This window comes from Trichosurus vulpecula, chromosome 4 (assembly GCF_011100635.1).
Source record: "Trichosurus vulpecula isolate mTriVul1 chromosome 4, mTriVul1.pri, whole genome shotgun sequence".
NCBI classification, from domain to species: domain Eukaryota; kingdom Metazoa; phylum Chordata; class Mammalia; order Diprotodontia; family Phalangeridae; genus Trichosurus; species Trichosurus vulpecula.
The window spans coordinates 43,836,024-43,860,735 of record NC_050576.1 but is presented as its reverse complement, the minus strand read 5'-3'; the positions used below and the strand labels follow the sequence as shown (position 1 = coordinate 43,860,735).

The 24,712-nt window shown below is 39.4% G+C and overlaps 1 protein-coding gene across 1 annotated transcript in view; it reads right to left on the bottom strand.

Moving 5' to 3' along the window:
• The window catches only part of COL24A1 (collagen type XXIV alpha 1 chain), a 378,533-nt gene that overhangs the window by 334,263 nt on the left and 19,558 nt on the right, over positions 1-24,712 (bottom strand). The window contains exon 7 of the mRNA XM_036755470.1: positions 23,957-24,021. Coding sequence (XP_036611365.1) covers positions 23,957-24,021 — 65 coding nt within the window. The remainder of the gene's footprint in view (positions 1-23,956; positions 24,022-24,712) is intronic.

Below are 24,712 nucleotides of genomic sequence, written 5' to 3'. Positions count from 1 at the left end.
TTTCAGAGAATGTACTAATTATACACCAAAGAATTCAAGGAGAAAAGGTATAGAAAACCACTAGGACAGGGGGAGGAAGTTTTCTCTATAGTAAAACCTCAGTGGAGAGGCTCTTCTGGCATAGTGAAGAACTATGGAAAATGGGCAGTTTGCTGCAGATGGTAGCCACAAGAGTGGCAGAGCTCAGTTTCAACAAATATGGATGGCAAGTTTTCATGATTGTAACATGCAGCCAGCTCCCCATTAGTACAAATAATGAATCCCATAAAGTAGTTGCATGTATTGAAATAATTTTATTCAAAGTTATAATTATGTAAAATACAGCAATTGGTTCCAGCACAATGGAAATACACAAAATGAATTTAAATAATGCCATTTTTTTCACAGGATTCATTATCCGCACCAGTCAAAACCTATCTGTAGTCAGAATGGGAGGATGGATAGAAATCATATGGCAATTTGTTGTTGAAGCATCCAATTTAACTAGTTACATAAAGAATATTTTTAAGAGATGTGCTATAAATTGTTGGCTTAAATAAGGTTAATGCATTATCAGTGACATGTACATAGTAGGCATTTAATAAATTTCCATTGACTTGTAATGAATTTTAATTCTATGTATTATCCTTCAAGTAGAATGTATTTGAGGTCAGGGATTCTCACTTTTTTATCTGTATTCCAGTTAGCACGGGGTGTGGTACATAGTAAAGGCTTAATAAATTCCTTTTTATTCATAATTATCTTTGTTATACTAGATATGATCAAAAGATTAGAATTCCAAACTGAAAGAGACCTTGGAAATAATAGTCTAACTCCTTCATTTTACAGAAGAACCTGAAGCCGTGAGAGGTGAAGTGACCTTTGCCCAAATCACTGAGACAGAGCTCTGAGCAGGATCAATCAATTCATTAAGAAGCTTGGTAGTCCCTAATCAGTTGGGTCCAACACCTTCCCCATGGTCAGGGATCCCAATGCTAAGGGGCTGAGGGGCTTTATAGATCTTGGGGAGTCCCTGGAAGGTCCTAGTCCTTGGGAGTTTCCTTCAGAATCATAGAAACTCCTTTGATAGGCTAATCTTCAAAAGTGGGGGAACTCCCATGAATGGCTAAGGGCAATTCCCATCAGTCATAACCATGTTGTCAGCAGGCCTTTCACAGGTCATTAGCTACAGGTCATCAACTATAGACCATCAGTGGCAGGCCGTATCAGCAGGGGCTTTTTATGGCCCATCAAACACTAGTTTTGGCTAACAGTATTCTAGGATCCAAGGAAGTTGTGCTTTTGAAGCACAGGGGTAGTAATTCACAGGGATGAAGAGGCAAGAACCTTATTTCAAGTACTATACTTGGAGAAATGTATTTTATTTCAAGTACTCCAATGGGAAGGGGGGGTAGTACAGCAATTAAATCCTTATAACAGACCTAACTAATCTAGCTGATAAATCAAATACAATTAATATAATCATCAATACATGGTAGATTAATTAATCATAACTCATCCTAATAGCATTAGCTAAAATAACTAACTCAAGCTTAATCCTCTTCTGCTTAATTCACAATGAACTGAGTAGATGCTGATTAAATTGAGTAGGGGCATCAAAATTTTCTTCACACCCAACATCACACAGCTAGTAAGTGGCAATGCCAAGATGCCAGTCTAGGTTGTCTGAATCTAAATCTGATCCTCTTTCTATTGTACCACACTGCCCCAGTTGGTTTCATAAGAGTTGGTCTACTTTCATGTGATATGTCTTACATAGTCCAACCTTGTTCAAGGATAAAATTATTCTACATTTTCAGATGTTGCTTCTTTTGTTCCACTTGAAATCTGAGCCTGAAGATTCTCTAGTCTATTATTGATTTAATAGAATATTCATCCCTACAAATTATAAATGGAAATGATCTTTGTAAAGAATGAATTACCTTGGTCTGAAACTGTAGGTCAGGGATTCTGAACCTTTTTGTGTGTCATGGATGCCTTTGGGAAGTCTGGAGAAGCCTATGGACCTCTTATCAGAGTAATGACTTGCATTACTCTGCATAAAATAAAATAAAATACCAAGGAAAACTAATCATATTGACACACAGTTATCAAAATAATTTTTTAAATACAAGTTCATGGACCCCAGATCAAGACCCCCTGCATAAACCATCTTCATATCTTAAATGTTTGAGAACCAACTGGAACCCTAAGATTTATAATTCATAGGGTCATGTAAGCCCTAGGAATGATTTGAGACAATAGCAGTCTTTGAACTCAAAGACTGATGAGCAACACTCCAAAGTTCTTATAGGTTCATAAACAGTCTGCAAAGAATAAACTGAAAGGAAAGAGTGGGGACTGCAAGATATAAGCAGCAGCTGTGGAAAGATGGTATCCCTTTCACTACCCAGGACTTAATGAGCCAGAGATGGGAAGAGTCAGCAGCACAGAGACAGTGGGCAAAAGGAGAAAATTAAAGGAGAGACTGAAAAAGGAGAAGAGAGAAAACAGAGAGGATTATTGTGTCTCTACAGGTATCTCAGGGAAGAAGACTTGTACTGAAGCAATGCTCCTGAAGGACTAAGGGGAGTTCCAAAAAAAACGTCTGGCCAACTTTTCTTCCACATGCCTGTATAGTACCAGACATTGTAATGTATTCTGCTTGCTTTACATAAATGTTGCCTATATTCTAACTTTCAAACTTCAGACTTGAAGAGGCACGGGGTAGGGGCTAGGGAAAACCATAAATTTAAATTAAGACAAAAAGCCAGATCTTGGGACTTTTCAGAAGTGGAGGCACTGAGCTGTTATAATGATGCTGTTAATTTTTCAGTTACTAAGTTTTCCATCTTTGAGGAAATTAGGCAGCACAGTAGAAAGAGGGCTTGACTTGGAATCGGGAAGACCTGAATTCAAATCCTGCCTCAAGCTGTTACTAGCTGTACGATCTTAGGCAAGTCACATCATCTCTCTCAGATTCAATTCCCTTCTTTAAAATGGGGATAATAGCACCTACTTCTTAGGGTTGTTGTAAGGATTAAATGAGATATGTAAAGTACTTTGTGAACCTTAAAGAACTATATAATTGCTAGCTACTATTATTAGCTATTATTTTCATCAGATATAGCTGCCATAAAATCTCAAAGGAGGGGACTACACAGACCATTATATTGTCCCTGGGCTAAAAAGTGAGCTAATAGTTATAACAAAGTGTGACTGATTAAAGCTTAAGGAGAAATCTAGTAAGGAGAAGGACTTACCAAAGGAAAGATCATTCCCTAAACCAGTCTCAAACTCAAATAGAAACAGGGGCCATTAAACCATACCTAAAAATTCCTGAAGTCCACAGAGTGACTTGGAAAACCTCATATTAACATTATCTATGTTCTATTTTATTTTCATTTACTTTGTCAAATATTCCCAATTACATTTTAATCTGACCTTGCTATGCTAGGAGTCCAGGCTGATGTCTCTGCCTTTTGATATAGGACTCCCACCTGCATCTCCAACCTCTTTTTTCTAGCCATATGTTTGCTTGATATCCCTTAATCTAAGTCACACGCACAGGTCATTGTCGGAAATGTGTTGTATCCTGTGTGTTTCCACCGTTAAGTGTCAATTGCTGTTTGGTTGACCTACAAATTTAATTTGTTAAAGATTATGATATTCAAAGACTCATAACCAAGCAACATTATCAGGAGAATATTCGTGCTTTTAAAACATTGTGGTTTTATACCAGGTAGCAGCATGGGATAATTTAACACATGGCAGTTTCCTGAATGCGGTCCAGCAGACTCTTTCCCCTGTTTAATTCTGAGTCCCACTCATCCTTTTGCAGTGCATATGGTATAGATCAAAAAGGCTTGGGAGTGCTCCAGTTCTGCTGCTAACCAGGCAGGAGAAGGAAGCAGAAGTGATCAAGCATCAGCCTGCCAACTCTACCCTTCACAACTACATTCATACCCACCAGCATTACATCAGTCAACAAATTTATAACTTTTTTTTAGTTAGAAAATCCCATTCTCTTGCACCCCCTACCCTGCCCCCACTAGCCCCCTTTAAAAATATTAGATTGTTTCACACCATGGGAATAATCCATTTAGCATAGATAATATAATAATAATAAAAGAACAGTAAAGATAGTTTAGCACTAGCTATACTTGTGATGACTGCACAGTGTGCAAAGTCTGGGATGAATAAAAGTTTGGAAACACATCCATAAGTACCCCACAACCTCCTCTAATCTCAAATTTTTCTTCTACAATCCTAAATTCAGTAGCCATGTGCTAACTCATGCTAAGAAATAATCATAAAGCAGCGTTGTGAATGAACAAATTTAATTTAAAAGGAATCATTGAGGGGTGGAGCCAAGGTGGTGGAGTAAAGCAGGGACTTGCTTGAGCTCTCCCCCAAACCCCTCCAAATAAATGTTAAAAATGACTAAATAAATTCTAGAGCAGCATAACCCACAAAATGACAGAGAGAAACAAGTTTCCAGCCCAAGAACACCTGGAAGGTCAACAGGGTCTGTTGCACCAGACTGGGAGAGAAGCACAATCCAGTGCAAAATGTGCCAGCATAGACCATCCCCCCAAGCAAACCTGGAGCAGGCCTCAGGGGACTCAATCACTGGCAGCTGTGCTGGTTTTCAGACTTCTCAACTCACAAATGCCAAAGACAAGTTAAAAGGTCAGTAGGAAAGGTCTCTCTGACCTTGGTGAGAGAGGAACATGGTATAGCTCCAGCCCCAGAGCCACAGTAGAGGAAGGGGTGAGGGGTGGAGTGGGGGCTGGGGCAGGGGCCGCAATACCTGCTTCTTCCAGAATTCTCAGCTCACAGACAGTGGGGAGATCAAGCAGCTGATCAGAGGAGGATTTCAGGGATCTATTTGCTGGCACTGAGGCACAATTCTCTTGCTTTTCCTTGCTTGGATCTAGGTCACAGTCTTGGGTGGCAGTCTTGGGGTGAGGAGGAGTGGTGGCATTGCAGAGCTTGTGGATGTGGTGGAGAGGGTATCTCACAGTTCCAAGGCAGAAAAGAGTGCTTGTGGTCACTCACAGACCAGAGCACAGACTAGAAAAAGAGTGAACACCTCTCCTTCGATCATACCATCTTGGAAGAAATGAAAACTCTAGTTCCCTAGAAGAATCTCTTAAAATAGCTGCACAAAAGCCCTGAAGCTTGGAATATTACACACACACCCCATACTAGAAGCAGAGCCCTACCTTAACAAACAGCTAAAAAGTCAAGTAATTGGCTAGGAAAATGAGCAAACAGCAGGAAAACCTCAGACTATAGAACCTTACTTTGGTGACAAGGAAGATCAAAATATACAACCAAAAGAAGGCAACAAAGTCAAAGCTCCTACATGCAAAGCCTCCAAGAAAAATATGAATTGGTCTCAGACCATGAAAGAGCTCAAAAAGGATTTTGAAAATCAAGTAAGAGAAAGAGAAGAAAAATTGGGAAGAGAAATGAGAGTGATGCGAGAAAACCACGAAAAATGAGTCAACAGCTTGCTAAAAAATGCTGAAGAAAATACTATCTTAAAAGTAGACTAACCCAAATGGCAAAAAAGATCCAAAAAGCCAATGAGGAGAAGAATGCCTTAAAAAGCAGAACTGGCCAAATGGAAAAGGAGGTCCAAAAGACCACTAAAGAAAATAACTCTTTAAAAATTAGAATGGAGCAAATAGAAGCTAATGACTTTATGAGAAACCAAGAAATTCTAAAACCAAAACAAAATAATGAAAATTAGAAGACAATGTGAAATATCTCACTGGAAAAACAACTAACCTAGAAAATAGATCCAGGAGAGATAATTTAAAAATTATTGGACTAGAAAGGGAAAGGTAGAATGGGGTAAATTATCTCACATAAAAGAGGCAAGAAAAAGCTTTTATAAAGGAGAGGAAGAGGCGGGAGTGAGAGGGAACAAGTGAACCTTACTCTCATTGGATTTGGCTTAAGGAAGGAATAACATTGGCACTCAATTTGGTATGAAAATCTTTCTTGCCCTACAGGGAAGTAGGGAAGAAGGGTATAAGAGAGTGAGGGATGACAGAAGTGAGGGCAAATGGGGGAGGGGTAATCAGAAGCAAACACTTTTGAGGTGAGACAGCATCAAAGGAGAGAATAGAATAAATGTGTCATAAAGTAGTCCTTATTGGATAGTGAAGAAATATCAAGGAGGATAGGATGGAGGGAAATATAGTCAGTCTTTCACAATATGACTATCAAACTGCTTGTCTTCTCAATGAGGGTGAGTGGGGAGGGAGGAAGGGAGAGAATGTGGAACTCAAAGTTTTAAAAATGAATGTTAAAAATTGTTTTTACATGCAACTGGGAAATAAGATATACAGGCAATGGGGTAAAGAAATCTATCTTGCCCTATTCGAATATAGAAGTGAAGGGGATAAGATGGGGGAGGGTGATAGCAGGAGGACAGATTGGGGAAAGGGGGAATTAGAATGTATGACATCTTGAGGTGGAGGGAGGGGAGAGATGGGGAGAAAATTTGGAACTCAAAATCATGTGGAAGTGAATGTTGAAAACTAAAAATAAATAAATTAATAAAAACTATTAAAAATGAATCTCTGACTTGAATTTTACTTCCAAACAAATATCACTGAATTAACTTTTTTCCAGTCAAGGAACATTTATAAAATGCTACCCCTAGTTAGAGGCAGCTGGGTGACACAGTGGACATAGCACAGGAGCTGGAGTTAGAAATATCTGAGTTCAAATTGTGCCTTAGACACTTACCAACCATGTAAGTGACCCAGACAAGTCTCTTTACCTCTGCCTCAATTTTCTCAATGGGTATAATAATAGAACCTACCTCTCAGAGCTGCTGGAGTTTATATTTGTAAAGTGCTTTATAAACCTTAAAGTGCTATGTAAATGTTAGCTGTCTTATTATTATGACTGGCCCATATTCATTCTCCTGCTCTTCAATCCCTCATTGGTTCTAGATTGAATCACATTAGAAACTCCCTTCTTCAGTTCAGATGCCATCCCATCCATGCCTTCTCATCTTATGTCATTCTCATCCTTGTTTGTTGTCTCATAGCTCCGACACAGAAGGTCTGCCACACACTCTGGGGTCCTTCTTGTAGATCTTTTTTTTTCACATTTTGCAGGAACTAGTGAAGAACTTGAACCTCCCCTGCCCCCATCTCCATTCTCCTTTTTCTGGCTGTGTGTTTCCTTGGTGATCCCCTTACTCCATTTCCCATACAAAGGTCATTGTTGGATAAGTGTTGTATCCTGTGTGTACTCATCACATGCCTGGCCATTGTGCTTTGGTTGACTTATAAACTTGACTCTTTAAAGATTATGGTATTCACAGACTTGCAACTATGCAAAATTATCAGAATATTTATACTTTAAAAAATTGGAGTTTTGTACCAGATAGCATCATGGGATTTTTTAATGTACAACTGTACAGCAGACTTTCTCCTATTCAATTCTGGGCCAAATTCATCCCCCTGCATTGCATTAACAAAATAACTCAATGGGCTAGTCTTCTAACTCCATGTTGTAATATGAATACGTTTCTTCATCCATTTATCTTTTTCATGCAGATTGTCTTTTTTTTTTAAATCATAGATCTCATTGAGAAGTCCCTATGTTGTTCTGTAGATTAATGCCATCAGCACAATAGCATCCACAAATAGGTGTATCTTTACGGAAGATCTCACCAATTATACTTAAAGGGATTCTTTACCTAGGGTCCACATGTAAATTTAAGGATATCTAGGAAACTGAATAGGAAAAAGTTACACCTTTATTTTCACTAACCTCTAATCGAAACTTGGCATTTCCTTCAATTGTGATGAAAAAAAAATTATTATTCTAAGAAGGGATCCATAGGCTTCATCAGAGAGCAAAAAGAGTCCATACCACTTCCAGACCATCTCCTCACCATGCCACTCCATATTCTCTTCTTATATTGCCTTCTTCCAAATATAATATAGGTTCTTTGAGGAACGTTTATTTGTATTCCTAGTGCTTTTAAAATTTGGATTCCTAGTGATTTACTGAGCACAATCCCCAAGAGCATGGTAAGTGCTTAATCAATGCTATCAAATGGCTAGCTAACTCACTCATTCTATCTATCTATCCTTCTATCTATCTATCTATCTATCTATCCATCTTTCTATCTATCTTGTCTACATCTATCTATCCACTTGTCTATCAATCAATATCTAATATATCCTGTCTATCATTATCTATCTTTCTATCTTTTTATCTGTCTGCATCTGTCTATCCACCTGTATGTCTGCTTTCTCTCTACCTATCTATTTATCTTGTCTAGCTATCATCTACCTATCTCTCTCTCTCTCTCTCTCTGTCTCTCTCTGTCTCTCTCTGTCTCTGTCTCTCTCTCTGTCTCTCCCTCTGTCTCTCTGTCTCTCTCTCTTTCTCTCTCTCTCTCTCTCTCTCTCTCTCTCTCTCTCTCTCTCTCTCTCTCTCTCTCTCCCCCTATCTCTCTACCTTGATCTTCTTGATATTTCTTCACTATCCAATAAGGACCACTTTATGACACATTTTCTATGTTCTCTAGTTATGAGGACCATGTCTCCTACATTATTAATGCCTTCTGTGAAATTTAGACTAGTACTGGACACATGAGAAATGCTCCAAAACACGTGGTGATTGAACAAATGAATAGGAATGCCATACAAGTTGTCAAATAAGAGTAAATAAAAAAGCCTTATGTAAAAGATCACAAAGCTGGAACACTAACATTTAACTTTACCCTCTTTCATTTCATTCCCCAAAGTCCTTGGCAACCCATCGCCTGAGATCACAGAAGGGAGATTTAGAATACAGGGTAAAAAGGAATAACTCTCAACAAAAGCCTAGCTCATAGGAGAAACATAAGAGAAAAATTAAATTAAGATAAAAGCATCTGTGCTTTTTCAGCCATGTGAATGTCATGTTAAAAATTCTTTTCACATTCCCCACCCCCTGTTTAAGAGGTTGTGGCTTCATGCTAAATGATTTTTTTGCGTGAAAATTGTTCCATACAAGAAGGCAGCCTACACTGGAACCTGGTGCAGCTATGGGTGTGGATTTGACTGTTTCTCAGCCTAGACAGGTTCTGATTTGCTCCGTATCAGAGGATGTCTTTTTTAAAGCCAAGTGAGGTAAAGTATGCCATAGGTAAACCTGGGAAGTGGTCCAAGTTCACGTTCTCTGCCGTTCAAACCCCCTTTCTGCACCCTCTCTGTCATCTCTTCCATCCCCATCGGCATCTAGTTCCATCCGGCCACTCTTCCAACAGATAAAATTCCGCTCACTGTTCCATGTCCTCCTTGACTATATGCACCCCACCTCAGCAGGACTCCATGTCCTGGACCTTCCCTAATTTTCACCCATGATTAAAGTGAACTTTGTCCAAGTCCCATCATCCCATTCTGTTGGGGTCCCACTTGGCAGACAATCCACTGCTCCAATAACCTTATTAGCTAACCTGGAGCTTCTCAAGTATTCTGCTGGGATATAATTCCTTTTAACAAAATTTCAATGGAATATTTCTGTATCAGCTTTTAACATTATTTTAAAAGGTCTATTACAAAAAAAAAACAATAAGCTAGTTGCTTCATCACTGGTTTTATTCTGAACATGACAATATCGCAAACAATTTATTTAGTGACAGTGATAAGATCATTTGCTCTCCATAAGTATTTTCTTCTATTTAATGACTTGAAGGGGATTCTGGGTTCTCAAAGGCTAGGCTGGTAGAATGAAAGCCCTGGGCTTTGAGTCCCAGCCTAGCGATGGTTTGCTTATCTGTCATCTGAGATTAGAGAGTCTCTTCTTGAAATGAATTTTTCAGCTATAGATAATATGGCTTTAAAAAAATAGCTAGATCTGTGACTCAGTATCTTTTGAACCTTCTTTATTTCATATTGACACATTTCTTCATTTGGTGTAACAGGTACGTTGAGACTCTCCATCTACTGTATACCTGTCTCATCTACAAGCATGTGAATTCTCTATAACCTGTCTTCAGTTCAGTCACTTCAGCCATGTCCACCTCTTCATGACCCCATTTGGGGTTATCTTGGCAAAGATACTGGAGGGGTTTGCCATTTTCTTCTCCAGCTCATTTGATAGATGAGGAAACTGAGGGAGATAGGGTCAATGACTCGCCCATGGTCATGCAGCTACACAAGACTAGGAGCTCCATTAGTATTTCTCTTTGTTTCATGGGTTACCGAGATGGTAGCACTTATCCCACAGTCTTAAAACTATATAATAAGGTATAAAACACTTAATAATGACATTTTATAATAATATTATAATACTTAGTAATAATTACTTTCAAAAAGTGGTATTTTCAAACTAGATTTGAAGTCAAAGGGCCTAGGTTCAAACCCCAGCTCTACTGCTTAGCACCTTGTATGACTTTAAGTGACTTCGCTTCTCTATTTAGTTTCCTTGTGTATAAAATGAGGTTCGACTGAAGGACCTTGGTTCTCTTCCAGCTCTAAATCAATGATCCCACAATCTATGAAGTCAGAGAGAAGCTGCCATCTGTGTTACTGGAGGTAGCACCCATCCCCATGACATCTTATGTCTTTGAACAGTTGGTTAAGTGATTTGTAATTGACAACAAAATTGGAGGAGACGACAGCTTGCCTCATGATGTGCCTTGCAATAATTTTCACTTTCTTCTTCATTTCTATAAGTCAGCAATTTGGGAAGAAACTGTTACAGTTGGGTGAATTTCACTTTTAAAAATTCAAGAGTTTTGTTTTTTAATTTGCTATGTTTTGTTTGTCAACACCTTTGTAATTTTGCTAGATTTTGCATGAGACTGTTTTTGAAAATGTTAATAGCCAACACATGTTGTACATTACTAGTCATTGGCCCAGACTAGAGAGAAGCTTTGGTCCTATCTGAATTTTAATCATTTGGGTGGGAATTGGGGTAGATTTTGTGCTGGACCAGGGTTTGTGAACATTTGTTTCATGATCGGTCTTGATTATTAAGACTTATTTTCTCTTCTCTTCAAATACCATGATTTTACTCAGTTATCACAATGTTCATTGGTACCGAAGTATCTGTTGTTTTAAAAAAATCTCCAGAATGACGAATGTTGAAATGTGAAGAAACAGAAGAACAATTTACATAATGGTTAAAATAACGTAGGGGGGAAAGCAACTTTGTTAGACTTTAGAACTCTGGCCAATGGGGTCATTGAGCATGACTCCTCCAGGGATTGATGATGAAGTATGTGGCCGACTTCATGGAAAACAGGGCTCTATATTCACTCCTAGAGATAATTAGGAACCATTTCAGTTTATCGGGTGGGAGAAATGACTTGATGAGGCCTGAGCTTTAAGAAAATCATTTTGGCAGGTAAGTGGAAATAGATTGGAGAGGCGGGAGATGATGCAGGAGAGCAGTTAGAAGACTATTTATAATACTCCAGGCAAGAAGTTTTGAGAATCTGAACTGGGGGGTGGGGTGCGGAATGGGAAGGGGAGGCGAAGGGTAGTTGTGTGAGTGGAAAGAACGATATGTATACCAGAGATATAGTGAAGGTAGAAACAAGATTTGACAACAGATGGAATAGGTCAAGTGAGTAAGACTGAGGTCTCAAGGATCACATGGAAGTTGTGAGCCTGGGTGACCAGGGGTATGCTATCAGCAGTATTTAATGATAATAATTTTATGTAGTCATTACCCTTGCCAGTTAATATATAAAATTTAATAGGCTTCTCTATTCACAATCCACAACAGCAATTTGAAATATGAGGGTTTTGCTTGACAGGTTAGTGGGGAGGATATTTTTGAAAAACAAGATCATAATATTGACATTTGCAAAGCACTTAAAACTTAAATGTTCACGAAGTAATTTATAAGCATTCTGTCATTTGCATCTTACAGGAAAACAATCCAGTGAGGTCAAGTCAACAAGCATTTGGTAAGTGCCTACTATATGCCAGGCACTCTGCTAAGTTCTGGAGATACGAAGAAGGTTAGAGTCTCTGCCTTCAATGAGCTTACAGTCTAACATGGCAACTACTACAGGTATTTATTATCCCCATGTTATAGCTGAGTAAACAGGTTTCTAGGGTTTAAGTGAAACAAAGAGTAATAAAAATAACTTACTAGCAGTTTCTTTTGGGAGGAGGGAGGAAGGCAATTGGGGTTGAGTGATTTGCCCAGGGTCACACAGCTAGTAAATGTCTAAGGCTGAATTTGAACTCAGATGCTCTTGACTCCAGGGCTGGTGCTCTATCCATTGGGCAGTTTTCTTTTCAAATTTTTTTGGCAAGTGTAATTTAATGATGCTATTATATTAACTATTACTAAATTTCAAATGAAGTCTTTATGACCTATGACAATATCATCTCAAATACACATTGGCTTCATTGATTTTCCATTTGTCTAGACAACCTATCAGGTCCTCTCCATCTCAAGATCTATGATCCTTTATGAAAGCATTATCCTTCATCCTTTAGCCAGTGGTTGGAGTGAGCATCTCCTAGTTATGAGGACCATGTCTCCTACATTATTAATGCCTTCTGTGAAATTTAGTAACTGTAACATCTTCTGGTTCATTTCTTAATCCCAAACTATATTTTCTAACTATTTTTTGCAGTCCTCTCCTGTGACTGAATTCACATTAAAATCACTGAGTATCAATGAATAGGTTGAGTTCATTTAGAGGATCTTGTCAAGTTCCACATGAAACTTCTTTTTCTGCAATAGATGATGGCACCTAAGCTACAAATACCTTCATGGTGTGTGTATGTGTTTGTTTGGGCTTTTTCATGTGCCAATTATATATACCACAAGGAGAAATGATCAAGGGTTCAAGGAAATCCTGCTTCATCTTTATTGCCTTTGAGGTACACTGAAGCTATCTCTGCTGATTCCTTTGTCCTTTTAAGGAGCAACTGAAAGTCATCCTTCCATTTAGCTGAAACCTCCTTATGTTTTCTGGTTTCATTTATAAGAATGTTATTATCATTATGGTTGACTTTCTCTAAAAGTCTCTGATATAGGTTTCTTAACCTAGGTCCATGAACTTTAAAAAAAAAGTTGATAACTCTATTTGAGTATAATTAGTTTCCTTTGGAGTCTTATGTGTTTTATTTTATACATTTAAAATATTATTTTGAGAGCAGACTATATAGGCTTCCCCAGACTGTAAAGGCACACGTAGGCTTTCTGAGACTCTCCATGGATCCAAAAAAGAAAGAACCTTGACCCTTCACAGCAGGTCTAAAAATCGTTTGGTTTCGTACTTTCTTCCCTCTTTATTTCTCCCTGGCCACTATTGCTGACAAAGCAAAAAAGCACTACACACAACTCAGGACTACTTGTATTCTTATCTATTTCAGGGGCCAACTGGCCAAAAATTCTCTACTTAGAGTCCATGCTACTAGTGATGATCCTCTCCATGTTTACTCAGGCTGGTCCTCACACAGTAGACGTGATCTGTTGCTTGTACCATACTCAAAGATTTTCCAGTGTGGTAGAAACAGCCAGAGCTTGAGCTCTTCCTTTATAACTTTTGGAAACCCAAGGTTGTTCACACGGCACTTTGGAGGAGATCAATGAGGGCTCTTTGCTCTTGTTAAGAGACCTAGAATGGTAGGTTTTTAACCTGGGGTCCATGATCTTTTTAAAAAAACCTAAAAAAAATTTATAACTGTACTTCAATATAATTATATTGTATGCATTCTATGCATTTTATTTTATCCACTTAAAAAACTATTATGAAAAGGGGTCCATCACCCACAAAAAAAGCTAAGAACTCCTAGCCTAGAGGAAGGACTCCAGCTTCTTAGGTCGATTGTCTCTGGAGGATTTGTAGAAGTATGCAGCCAAGAATGGCTCTGAATGAAAAACCATGGATAAACTGAGATTTAGACCATATGAGGGCTACAAACAGCAATTGGTTCACGAAGTATAGTACTATATTAAATACTTTATTATATTAAACTGTAATTCTATTTCACAGGATCCTATAGATCTTGAAACAGAAAAGATCTCAGAAACCATCTAGTGCAGCTATTATATTTTATAGTTAAGAAAACTGAGGCCCAGGGAAGTGAAACGATTTGCTAAAAGTCACAATGGTGGTGAATATCAAAGAGGGGATTATATGGCAGTTAACCCTGAGTCTATACTAAATTGTAGGGTAGAGTTGAATTAGCTTCATGTGTATATCATATTCTTTGCTGTGTGGCATATCAAGTTATGTGACATGGTTTATAGGATGCAAGAAGCCATAGTTAAGGTTCTATTTATATTTTTTCCCATTACCAATTCTACCCATTTGTTGAAACTAAGGTCTCCTAGTTACCTCAGAAGCATCATTCACTTTCAGCCAAAGGCACAAATGATAGTATGTTTGAATTTCTAGAAGGATGCGTTGAATTTCACACATCTTGCATTTCTCAGCAGGGACTAGGGTTCAGTTGATTTTCCCACAATGACACTTACAATTAAGAGATAAGACTAGCCTAAATAATCACAGACTTGAGAACTAGAAGGGACCTCAGCAGCCATCTAGTCCATTCCATACACAAAAGGTGCTATGTGAATAGTGATGAAAACTGTGACTTAAATTTTCATTACACCCTGGTGATATGAGGCAAGCTCTGTTCTCTGCAGTATTTTATAGGCAGGAAAAACAGCCAATAAGGTTAAATAAATTATCCAAGATCACACTCTAATTGAGTCTACAAAAGTTGACTAGAGAATTGGTAATTATTTGGATAATACAGGTATATAATGGATTAATTTTTCCAATCTCAATTACTGAGTTGGATTTTCTAGTTCAAATAAACTGGAAAATTGCCATACCTCCACTTATTCTACATTGTGTAGTCATATGTTGTATGGCCACGAGTCATGAGATATCACAGCTGCCAAATTATTGAAGTTGAAAGCCAACCAAAGGGCAGTAGAAAGGCTTGGGGATGGGGAAGAAGGAAGATGAGCAAGCTGTAACACATTACCAGATAAGAACTGTGGAAGAAAAGCAGCATAAAGAATGTTAGCAGAGAAATATGTATCTGGAAAAGCAGGTGGGCCTGTCATGTTGTGATAGTGCCTAGATATAATGCATGCCTGAATGCACTCTTGGTATCTATACAATGGGAAGAAAGAAAGAAAGAGAGAGAGAGAGAGAGAGAGAGAGAGAGAGAGAGAGAAAGGAAGGAAGAAAGGAAGAAAGGAAGAAAGAAAGAGAAAAGGAAGAGAGGAGAAAGGGAGGAAGTAAAGGAAGAGAGGAAGAGAGGGAGGGAGGAAGTAAAGGAAGGGAGGAAGTAGAGGAAGGGAGGAAGAGACAGAGGAAGTAAAGGAAGGGAGTGCGAGAGGGAGAAAGGGAGGGAGTATCTCCAGGGTGGGAAGAGAACTAGAGAACTTCTGTTGGATAGACACCCTGTGAAAGATTTACAGGAGAATATGGACAAGAGTCACCCAGGCTGTGACCTGCATTGTTGGAAGGGACACCCCTAATTCTGAGATCATGGATCCTTTGAAGTATTGAGGAGTGCAATGAGACACCAACTTAAGCAATCAACCATGGGTTTCCTGGATTTCAGTCCACTGAACTAACTCCACAGAATACTATGTCCAGAAGAGTTCTTATAACACCTATAGGTTTCCCACAAAATGAGTTCAGCGGCTCCCCAAAACAGATTACATCCTGATTGATAGAGGAAGTTAAGGTGTGAAAAAAGGTTAAGATACGGAATACCAAACACCAATACCAACACGGACATTTCAAGATAAATGGTGAGGACAGTTTGACAGATTTTGAAGGCAGATATCTACTATAAGACATAAAGATATAAACTTAGATATAAAACATTAAGTGAGTTTTTATAAACTAGCTGTGAAGATTTTTGTTGAGGGCTTACAGAGAGTCTTTAACTGAAAATGTTTGGGGACTCCTATAGCGAGCTAGTGTGAACTGCCTCTCTCTTTACAATCAAAGCATTTTCAGATTAATTTCTATAGGAAATAACCTCCAGAAAAAACCCACTGAGATTTGCACATATGTGGTTTTCAGACATAGGGAGCACGAACTGAACATGGCATGCATGCTGGAAATTAGGAACACACCTTGCATGGTCGTTAGTCATCATGTTAGAGACATTGTAACAGTGCCAAGATTTTAGTGGCAGTGAGCCAATCGGCATAGGCAGAGAAGAGGGAAAACACATTACTGTTTTAGAAAAAGGAAGGGTGCCTGCCAATTCCTCATAATATCCATTCTGAAAACAATGAATTTATCCATGAAAAACGATCATTTGTAATGAGTGAGTAACCCAAACTCAGAGTTTCAAAACATCAACCAGACTCCTACATCTGTTAATAAAAGACTTTTTATGCTTTCTCTTGGATGAAATACAGCTTAAAGTAACAAACACTGAAACATCTTATGCAATAAAGCAATCATAAACACGATAAATTATATTTAAATAACACTAAGAGCACTACTTCTCACAGCTCCAACTATTAGGTGCCCCCCGGCTTGTAAAGGACATATTCATCAATAGCAACTAATTATTTCGTTGAATAGAATGAAATTTCCTGGAGGGGAGATGAATGTCCATGACTGGACATCCAAGCATGTAAGTCCTGGTGTCACATCCATCCATCAATCAATCAATCGATAAACATTTACAATAAACACCTACTATGTGCCAGCACCGTGGTGAGCACTGGGGATAAAAAAGTGGGGCAAAAGACAGTCTCTGTGAGCTCTGCAAGGTGCTCACAATCTAATAGGGGAGACAAAAATAACTATATGCAGGATTAATAACAAAAGGAATGCGCTAGATTTAAGAGATGTTGGTAATGGTTTCTGGAAAAGATGAGATTTTAGTTAGAACTTAGAGGAATCCAGAGACGTCTCCAAAGGACACTCATTTTGGTGACCCAAGACCACTGTACTTGTTTTTTGAGTTTCATATTGCTGATAAGTGTATTCATTTTTTCATATTCACCCTGAACAGTATATATTTCAATTTTCTAAAGGTCTGGGGTTATTTTGGATTTTTTTTTTTAGTTTTTCCTTTTATTAAGGATGGAGAGTAGAACAAGTCATAAAAGTCTGTGAAGACTGAAAATTCTGGCCTTTGCATGAAATTTTCATTTTGTAAATGGGACCTCAAGGGCAAAAGGGAAATATTATGTCTCCTTTCTAGTAACATAGAGGAAGCATGATGCAGTGGAGATGGCATTGGACTAGAAGACCCAAGTTTAACTCTCAGATCCCACACTGGACTTGGCTGTATAACAGCCTCTCATTTATGCCATAGTTCCCCATCTTTAAAATGCTAATAATGATTATGCCATTTATCTTCTAGGGTGGTTGTAAGTATCAATTAAATTCCCTAAACATTAAGTTCCTACTGTGTTCAGGCATGGGGGGAGGGGTAGAAAAACAAAAATGAATTAGGCCTTTGTCTCAAGATGCTTACAAATAACATACTGCATATAAAACACTTTGTAGCCATACGTGAGCATGAGATAGAGCATACATGGCAGCTATTTTTATTTTATTAGTTATTATTTCAAAATCCCCTCCTAAAAACTATTTTCCTCCATGTGTATTTGCTTGCTTTACTGAGAACAAGAGTGAAAATATCCTCAGCTGCCATTTATAAGCTAATCTTCAGGATAGGTACATGATGGCCCAGGCTGCGATGGTGGTTGTGGTGATGATGCTGGTAGTGGTAGTGATGGTGATGGTGGTCATGATGGAGGCAATGGTGATGGTGGTGATGGTGGTGATAGTTGGTGATGGTGGCAGTGATGATGATGATGATGATGGAAGTGATGGTGGTGGTGGTGATGATGGTGTGGTGGTAATGGTAGTGATGGTGGTGGTTGTGGTGGAGGTAGTAGTAGTGGTGATGGCGGTAGTGGTTGTGGCAGTGGCAGACATGAGCAGAAGGGGAATATTTGGGGAATTTTAAAAAAATCTTCCATCTAGACTATTGGCAACTATGATACAAGGGGGCATTTCTTTCCTTCACTTTATCTCGAAGTTCTTGGTGACTGAAGGCAGGAATATGGGTTTCTGCTCCCTTCTTTTAGCTACTTAAGTCAATATGAATTAAAAGAGTTTCCTCTTGTAAAGAGCAGTCCATTCTTTAAAGACAGACACACATGTTTTATGTCTGTTTAAGTAAAAGAGAGAAGACTGACAGAATAATACCGAATGATATTTACTCTGCTCTAAGCTTTGCAAAGCACCTTAGATACACTCATTTTGAGTTTAGTGCCTGCTTTGTGAGAATACACAGGAATTAAGGATAAGGAAATTCTGTGACTCGATGGTCTTATGACTTTGATAAACTAGAGAATACCCAGGCAATCAGGTTGGAGAAGGGCCTCAAGTCTATGCCATAAGAATATTGCTTAAAGGAACTGCGAGGATGGAGCCTCAAGAAGAGAAGGCTCAAGAGAGACAGGAAAACTGCCTTCATGTACTTGAAGGACTGTCAAGTGGAAGATGGATTATCACAGTATTTCAGATTTGGAGCTGGAAGGACCTTAAAGGCCATTGACTCTAACCCCTGTCATTTTTGAGACGAGGAAAATGATTTCAAAGAAATTAAATAACTGGCCCAGCATCACCCAGCTAGTGAGTGTCTGAGGTAGGATTTGAACTCAGGTCTTCCTGACTCTAGGCCCAGCACTCTATCCACTGTGCCACCTTGTATGGTCTCAGAGGCCAATGCCTCTGGAGGGACAATGGGTGGAAGTGGCGAAGAGGAAAGCTAGACTTGATATAAATGAAAACTTTCTCAAAATTTTGTTGTTGTTTTGTTTCATTTTTGTTTGACTCTTCATGACCCTATTTGGTCTTGGCAGAGATAGTGGAGTGGTTTGTCATTTCCTCCTCCAGTTCATTTTATTGATGAAGGAAACTGAGGTAAACTGGGTTAAGTGACTTTTCCAGGGTCACATAGCTAGTAAGTTTCTGAAGCCAGATTTGAACTCAGGTCTTCCTGACTCCAGGGCCTAAAAATTAGAGTTAGCCTGTAAAGTAATGGGCTGCCTTGGGACATAGGTTTCCCCTCACTGGAGGTCTTTGAGAAGGGGCTTGATGACCGATTACCAGATACTTTCTGGTGAAGCCTTCTGTTCAGAATACATGGGTGAACCTGGGTGTATAGGGGCAAACACCTGTAATTCTTGGTACCCGAGAGGCTGAGGATGAAGGATCCCTTTAACTTGGGAGTTCTGAGTCATAGTGGGCTGAGCCAATCGGGCATCCACACTAAGTTCAGCATCAATATGGTGAGTCCCTGGGAGTAGAGAAGGCCTCCAGGCTGCCTAAGCAAGGACAAAGCAGCCCAGGTCGGAAATGGAGCGGGTAAAAGCTCCCATGACAATCAGCAGTGGGTTTAGGCCTCTGAGTGGCTGTTAACCCTCCAGCCTGGAAGGGAGAGTTGATACCAAGACACCCAAACAACAGAAACCAGACTATTTGGTTTAGACTAAAAGGCTACCATGACTTTCCCAGGTCGAACAGTGATTTAGCGTCAAAGGCAAAATCTGAACCTAGGTCTTTCTGTCTTCAGATCTAGAACTCTATATCCTACATCATACCGTCCCTCATCCACCATGACTTAGCCGCCTTCTTAGCTTAGAATTTCCCTCAGTGTCTGGAGTCTCCTCACCCCAGAATATCCCTCTGTCATGCCACTCCCCTCCTCCCATCAGTGAGTTCCTTCCAGTGGCCTCGATTCTGGGGACAGGCCCTGGCCAGTCATACTTCATCCCCTTCCTGGCTGTGCTTCTGATGCTCCAGACCTTGACACCATGATCCCAAGCAGGAGTCTTCTCTGTCCTCAATCTCACTTTTCTTTTTTTTTGTGTTGTCTTACCTCTTAGAATACAAGCTCCTTGAAGGCAGGGTCTTTTTCCTTGTATTTGTACACCCAGAACTTAAAACAGTGCCTGACACATAACCAGTGCTTAATAAATATGTGTTGCCTGCGTGCAGGAACTTGGGACCCTGTTATGCATATTAGTAGAGACCTAGAAATGAGCTAATCTCCCACTCAGCTGGGGGCAAAATGAGCCAGTTATATGAATTTGGGGAGCCCTAAGATTGAACCTAGTCTATATAAGCCCAGAGCTTGGGGTTCTGGTCTACAGATTACATTTAATTCATTCCTAATTCTAAAAAGAAACACACAGAGACATATCCATTTCTGGAAAGCAATATCCTTTGTATAGGATTCCAAAATCTATAAGGCACAAGGGATGTCCTTTAAATAACCCAAGTGATATTTAACAACAGAAACCATTATGCACCGCGTGCAGGAAAGACTAATGCCGATTGAGACTTTAAAATGAAGCAGCATGCTTAAACTTCCCATTCCCTAAATCTGAGTAAGCGTTCAGTACATAGATCAACTTTCAAACAGGAATCAAGCAGACCGTGTCTCTAAACAGAAGGGCTTACTTTCCTTACTGAATGAAGGGTGAAAATAGGACCAAGAGAAAATGTGTGACTGTTTAAGGTAAGAGAATCATGTGGAGGATGGATTTGATTTGTTGGGTTTGGCCACAGGGGACGGGATGAGGAAAGATCCATGAAAACTGCAAAGAAGCATTTAGGTTTGATTCTTAACAGTGAAAGCTTCTCAGGCGTGGAAATGGGCCGTCACTAGATATGGTGAGTTCCTCTCTTCATCAGAGGTCACCAAGCAGAGACTTTATCAGATATACTATAGAGGAGATGATGACTGTTATTATCATTTAATCATTTTGTTAAGACTGGCTTTCCTTATCTCTCCCAGGCTTCTCATTTACTTGGATCTGCTCTGATTGGCATGGGAGCTTTGACCTATCATTTCCAACCTAGGCTGGTCCACTCCCCCCTTTCCCATGGGCTCAGCATAATGCCAAACATATAGCAGACATCTGATAGGCTTAGCCCACCGCTACTCAGAACTCCCAAGTTCAAGACTCTTTGGGAATTGGGATGGGGGGGGTGTTCTTTTTTAAGACAGGGGCTAGACTAGATGGACACTGAAATCCCTTCGGACTCTGAAATTTTGTGATTCTTTGACCAAATTGGAAATAAAACTCCAGCTATCCTAATTAATTCTAGCAGAACAGTATTGTCTCCCTTTATTGACCATGTGGTTTTTCATTGTGGCCCAGATGTCTCAAGGATCATAAGATCATAGATTTAAGGTTGTAAGAGAGCACAGAAGTTATCTAGGGCATCCCTCATATTTTAAAGACAAAAAAATCTAAGATGCAATGGCTTTAAATACCTGGCCAAAGGTTGCACAGTTTGTAAGCTTCAGTGCTGAGATCTGAACCTCTCTACCTTAGACTGAAGGCTGTGTCTACAAGGAGATGCCTGATATACCATATGGACTGAAGGGATTCTACAATTCCATTAGACCCCATTTTCTGGTGGTTCATTTCTATCAGTTGTCAGTATCAGGAAGACTGAGGCCAAACACATCTTTAAGACTGGGAGCATTAGTAGGGCTGCCTAATGGCAGTAAAATCTGAGATTGCAAAATTATGTATCATCATAGGATCATAGTCTTAGAGCTGGAAGAGAGCTGAAAGGTCATCTGGTCTTCCACCGCTATTTTACATTATGAGGAGAGAGAACCACCGCAAAGAGATTGAATGATTAGCACAAGGTCACCTGCAAGTAAGTGTTTGAGGCAAGATTTGAATTTAGGTCTTCCTGATTCCCAGTCCAGCCCCCTAACCCACTGCTTCATGCTGTTTCTAAATCTTTGGTATTAAGAGCATGACTCCAGGATGTTGGCATGATCAAAGGTCAGATAACACCTCACAAATGGAAAATAAGCTCTGAGTCACGCAGGAGGGTAATGTCTCCCCAAAGCTTCCTCCTTGGGAAGGCTTGTATGAAATGATACAGAGTAAGGCAAGCAGGAGAATGATGACCCCAGGGACATAAAGGAAAATGGAAGATTTCAGAATTCAGATAATACAATGCCAGTCGTGACATCAGGGGACCCACAGAGGTGGTGGACAACCAATGCAGAAGGAAGCATCAAGTAATAGACATGCTGATTTATGTGGCAGGACTATGCTTCTCTACTGCAGAGGAGAGGTCACGAGGAAATGCAGCATTATAAACAAATGCCTCAGGAAAACATCGCAAAAATTCATCTTCTCATGTCTGTTTTAACAGGACTAATATCTAAGAGATAAAAAAGATTCTCTATGTACTAAACGCAACATAATTAAGTCTCATATATAACTTTTAATGCCAGAGGTTGTCAGTACCAAAGGAGCCTCAACCATCTTGAGCACTGTTTTATTATAATTGTATTTTGTAAATGAATAAGGTAATAAAGCTGAGTAACCTATAATTACATAAATTCTGTTCTGGCTCGCTCTTCAAAAAGTAACTGTTTTTAGATGCTCGAAATCACTTATTCTGGGGCTGGGGAATCTGAGGCCTCGAGGCCACATGTGGCCTTCTAGGTCCTCGGGTACAGAACAAATCGTTTCATTAAGGAGATTTGTTCAGTGAAGTTTGGATTCAGTCAAAGGGCCACGCTTGAGGACCTAGAGAGCCACATGTGGTATTGAGGCTGCAGGTCCCTCCCACCCCGACTTATTCCATTTTAATAACGATGAAAATATTATCTCATATTTATAAACATCTTTGTAACTTGCAAAGGACTTTACTATAATATTTGATAATATCTGATATAATATCATATTGTATTGTATAATATGATATGGCATAATATAACATGGTATGATATGATACGATATGATATGATACATATTATAGAATATTATATATAATATTACATATTATATAGTATTATATATTATATCATTCGATCTTTGCAACAACCTTGTAAGGTTGTTTTATTTTACAAATAAATTTTATTTGTAATAAATTGTAAATAAATTTACAAATAAATTGTATTATTTTATTTTACAATAAATTCTATTATTTTACAAATGAGGAAGCTAAGGCTAAGAGAAGTCAATTGACTTGCCCAGGGTCACAAAGCTAGTAAGTGTCTGAGATAGGATTTAAATGCAGGCCTTCCTGACCCCCAAGTTCAGTGCTCTATCCGCAGTGCCACCTCCTTGCTTCACTGCAGATGAGGTATTTTCAGGCAAATGTGTCAATCACACCCAGAAGAAAATATATTTACTAAAGTGTAATAGAGCTTTAGACACAGGAGTCACTTAACTCCTCTGTGCCTCAGTTTCTCCATCTGTAAAATGAAGAGGCTGGACTTGATGGCCTGTCAGGTCCCCTCCAGCTCTCAGTCTAGGACGCCATACTTCTGTAACTTCTGAAAGATCACTTAAGAGGCAGCCATGCCAGTCTGTGTTGTTCTCATTTCTGTACTCCTCACAGAATGTTCTCGGTAACCCCTCGCCTCGCCTCCCCCAGCCCAGAACCACAACAACAGCGGGCACAAACAAACACACAAACCAGAAATACTGAACCCTTTTCTAACCAACATCTGCATCTGAAATAAGGAAAACCCCAAACCCACTAGTATGTAGATTTCACTTTGTCTCTTAATGATGCAAATCCAGACTGAACATTTCTTATAGGCCTGTGTTGTCTCCAGAAGTGCAAAGGTAACTCAGTCCCAGGAGGCCACCCCCAAGAACGCCCACCTCCTGTGAGGTCACAATCAGAGCTTTTTCACTCTATGAGAATTCTCTTTTATGGGGCGTTTGCTTAAAAATGTAAGCAATTTCTCAGACGGAAGATCTGAGTGACTCAGAAAAGGTCACTTGCCTCCCTTCTCCCCCCAAATTGAGTTATTTTATCCTCACATTCACACTGTACTCCCGGGAATGTTTTCATTGTTAGTTTCTGCAGGGCGGCATTTCAGGCCGTGATGACCAAAAGTCATGTGCTGCTTCTACTCTTTGGCAGCCGACCCTTTATAGAACCAAAGCAGTAACAAGGAAACCTTCTCACCTTGGTCTGGGATTTGTCCAGTACCTTCTATGGCACATAGTGTAAGAAAAAGGAACAGGGCTTTCCTGAAAAAGAAAAGAAAAAGAATTATTATTTCTTGGTCAAATATTGAGTCTAAGAATCACATTAAAAAATCTAAAATTTAATACAGAAGTAGGAAGGAAAGGAGCCCTTTGATAATGATAATGTTGAATAGTTTCAGCCATGTCTGACTCTCCGTGACTCCGTTTTGGGGATTTTCTTGGCAAAGATAATGGAGTGGTTTGTCAATTTTTTTTCAGATGAAGACCTGAGGCAAACAGGGTGACTTGCCCAGGGTCACGCAGCCAGTCTGAGGCTGGATTTGAATTCAGGTTTTCCTGGACTAAAGGGCCTGTACTCTATCCACTACACCGCCTAGCAGCAGCAGCAGTAACCAGCATTTGTATAGTCTTTTAAAGTTTACAAAGTGCTCTACATCTTATTTCATTTGAATCTCACTACAACCTTGTGAGGTAGGTACTTTTGTTATCATTTTACCTATGAAGAAACTGAGGCAGAGAGAACTAATGATTCTGAGAATCACAAAGCTAGTAAATGTCTGATGCAGGATTTGAACTCAGGTCTTCCTGACTCGGGTCCAGCACTCTGGCCACTGAAACACCTAGTGCCTTTGATCAACAAAAATATTATCACGCCAAATGACTGCAAAGCAGGAAGGGATAGACAATAATTCTTGTTACAAAACCCGGATCCACACAGATCTTGAAAAGCTGC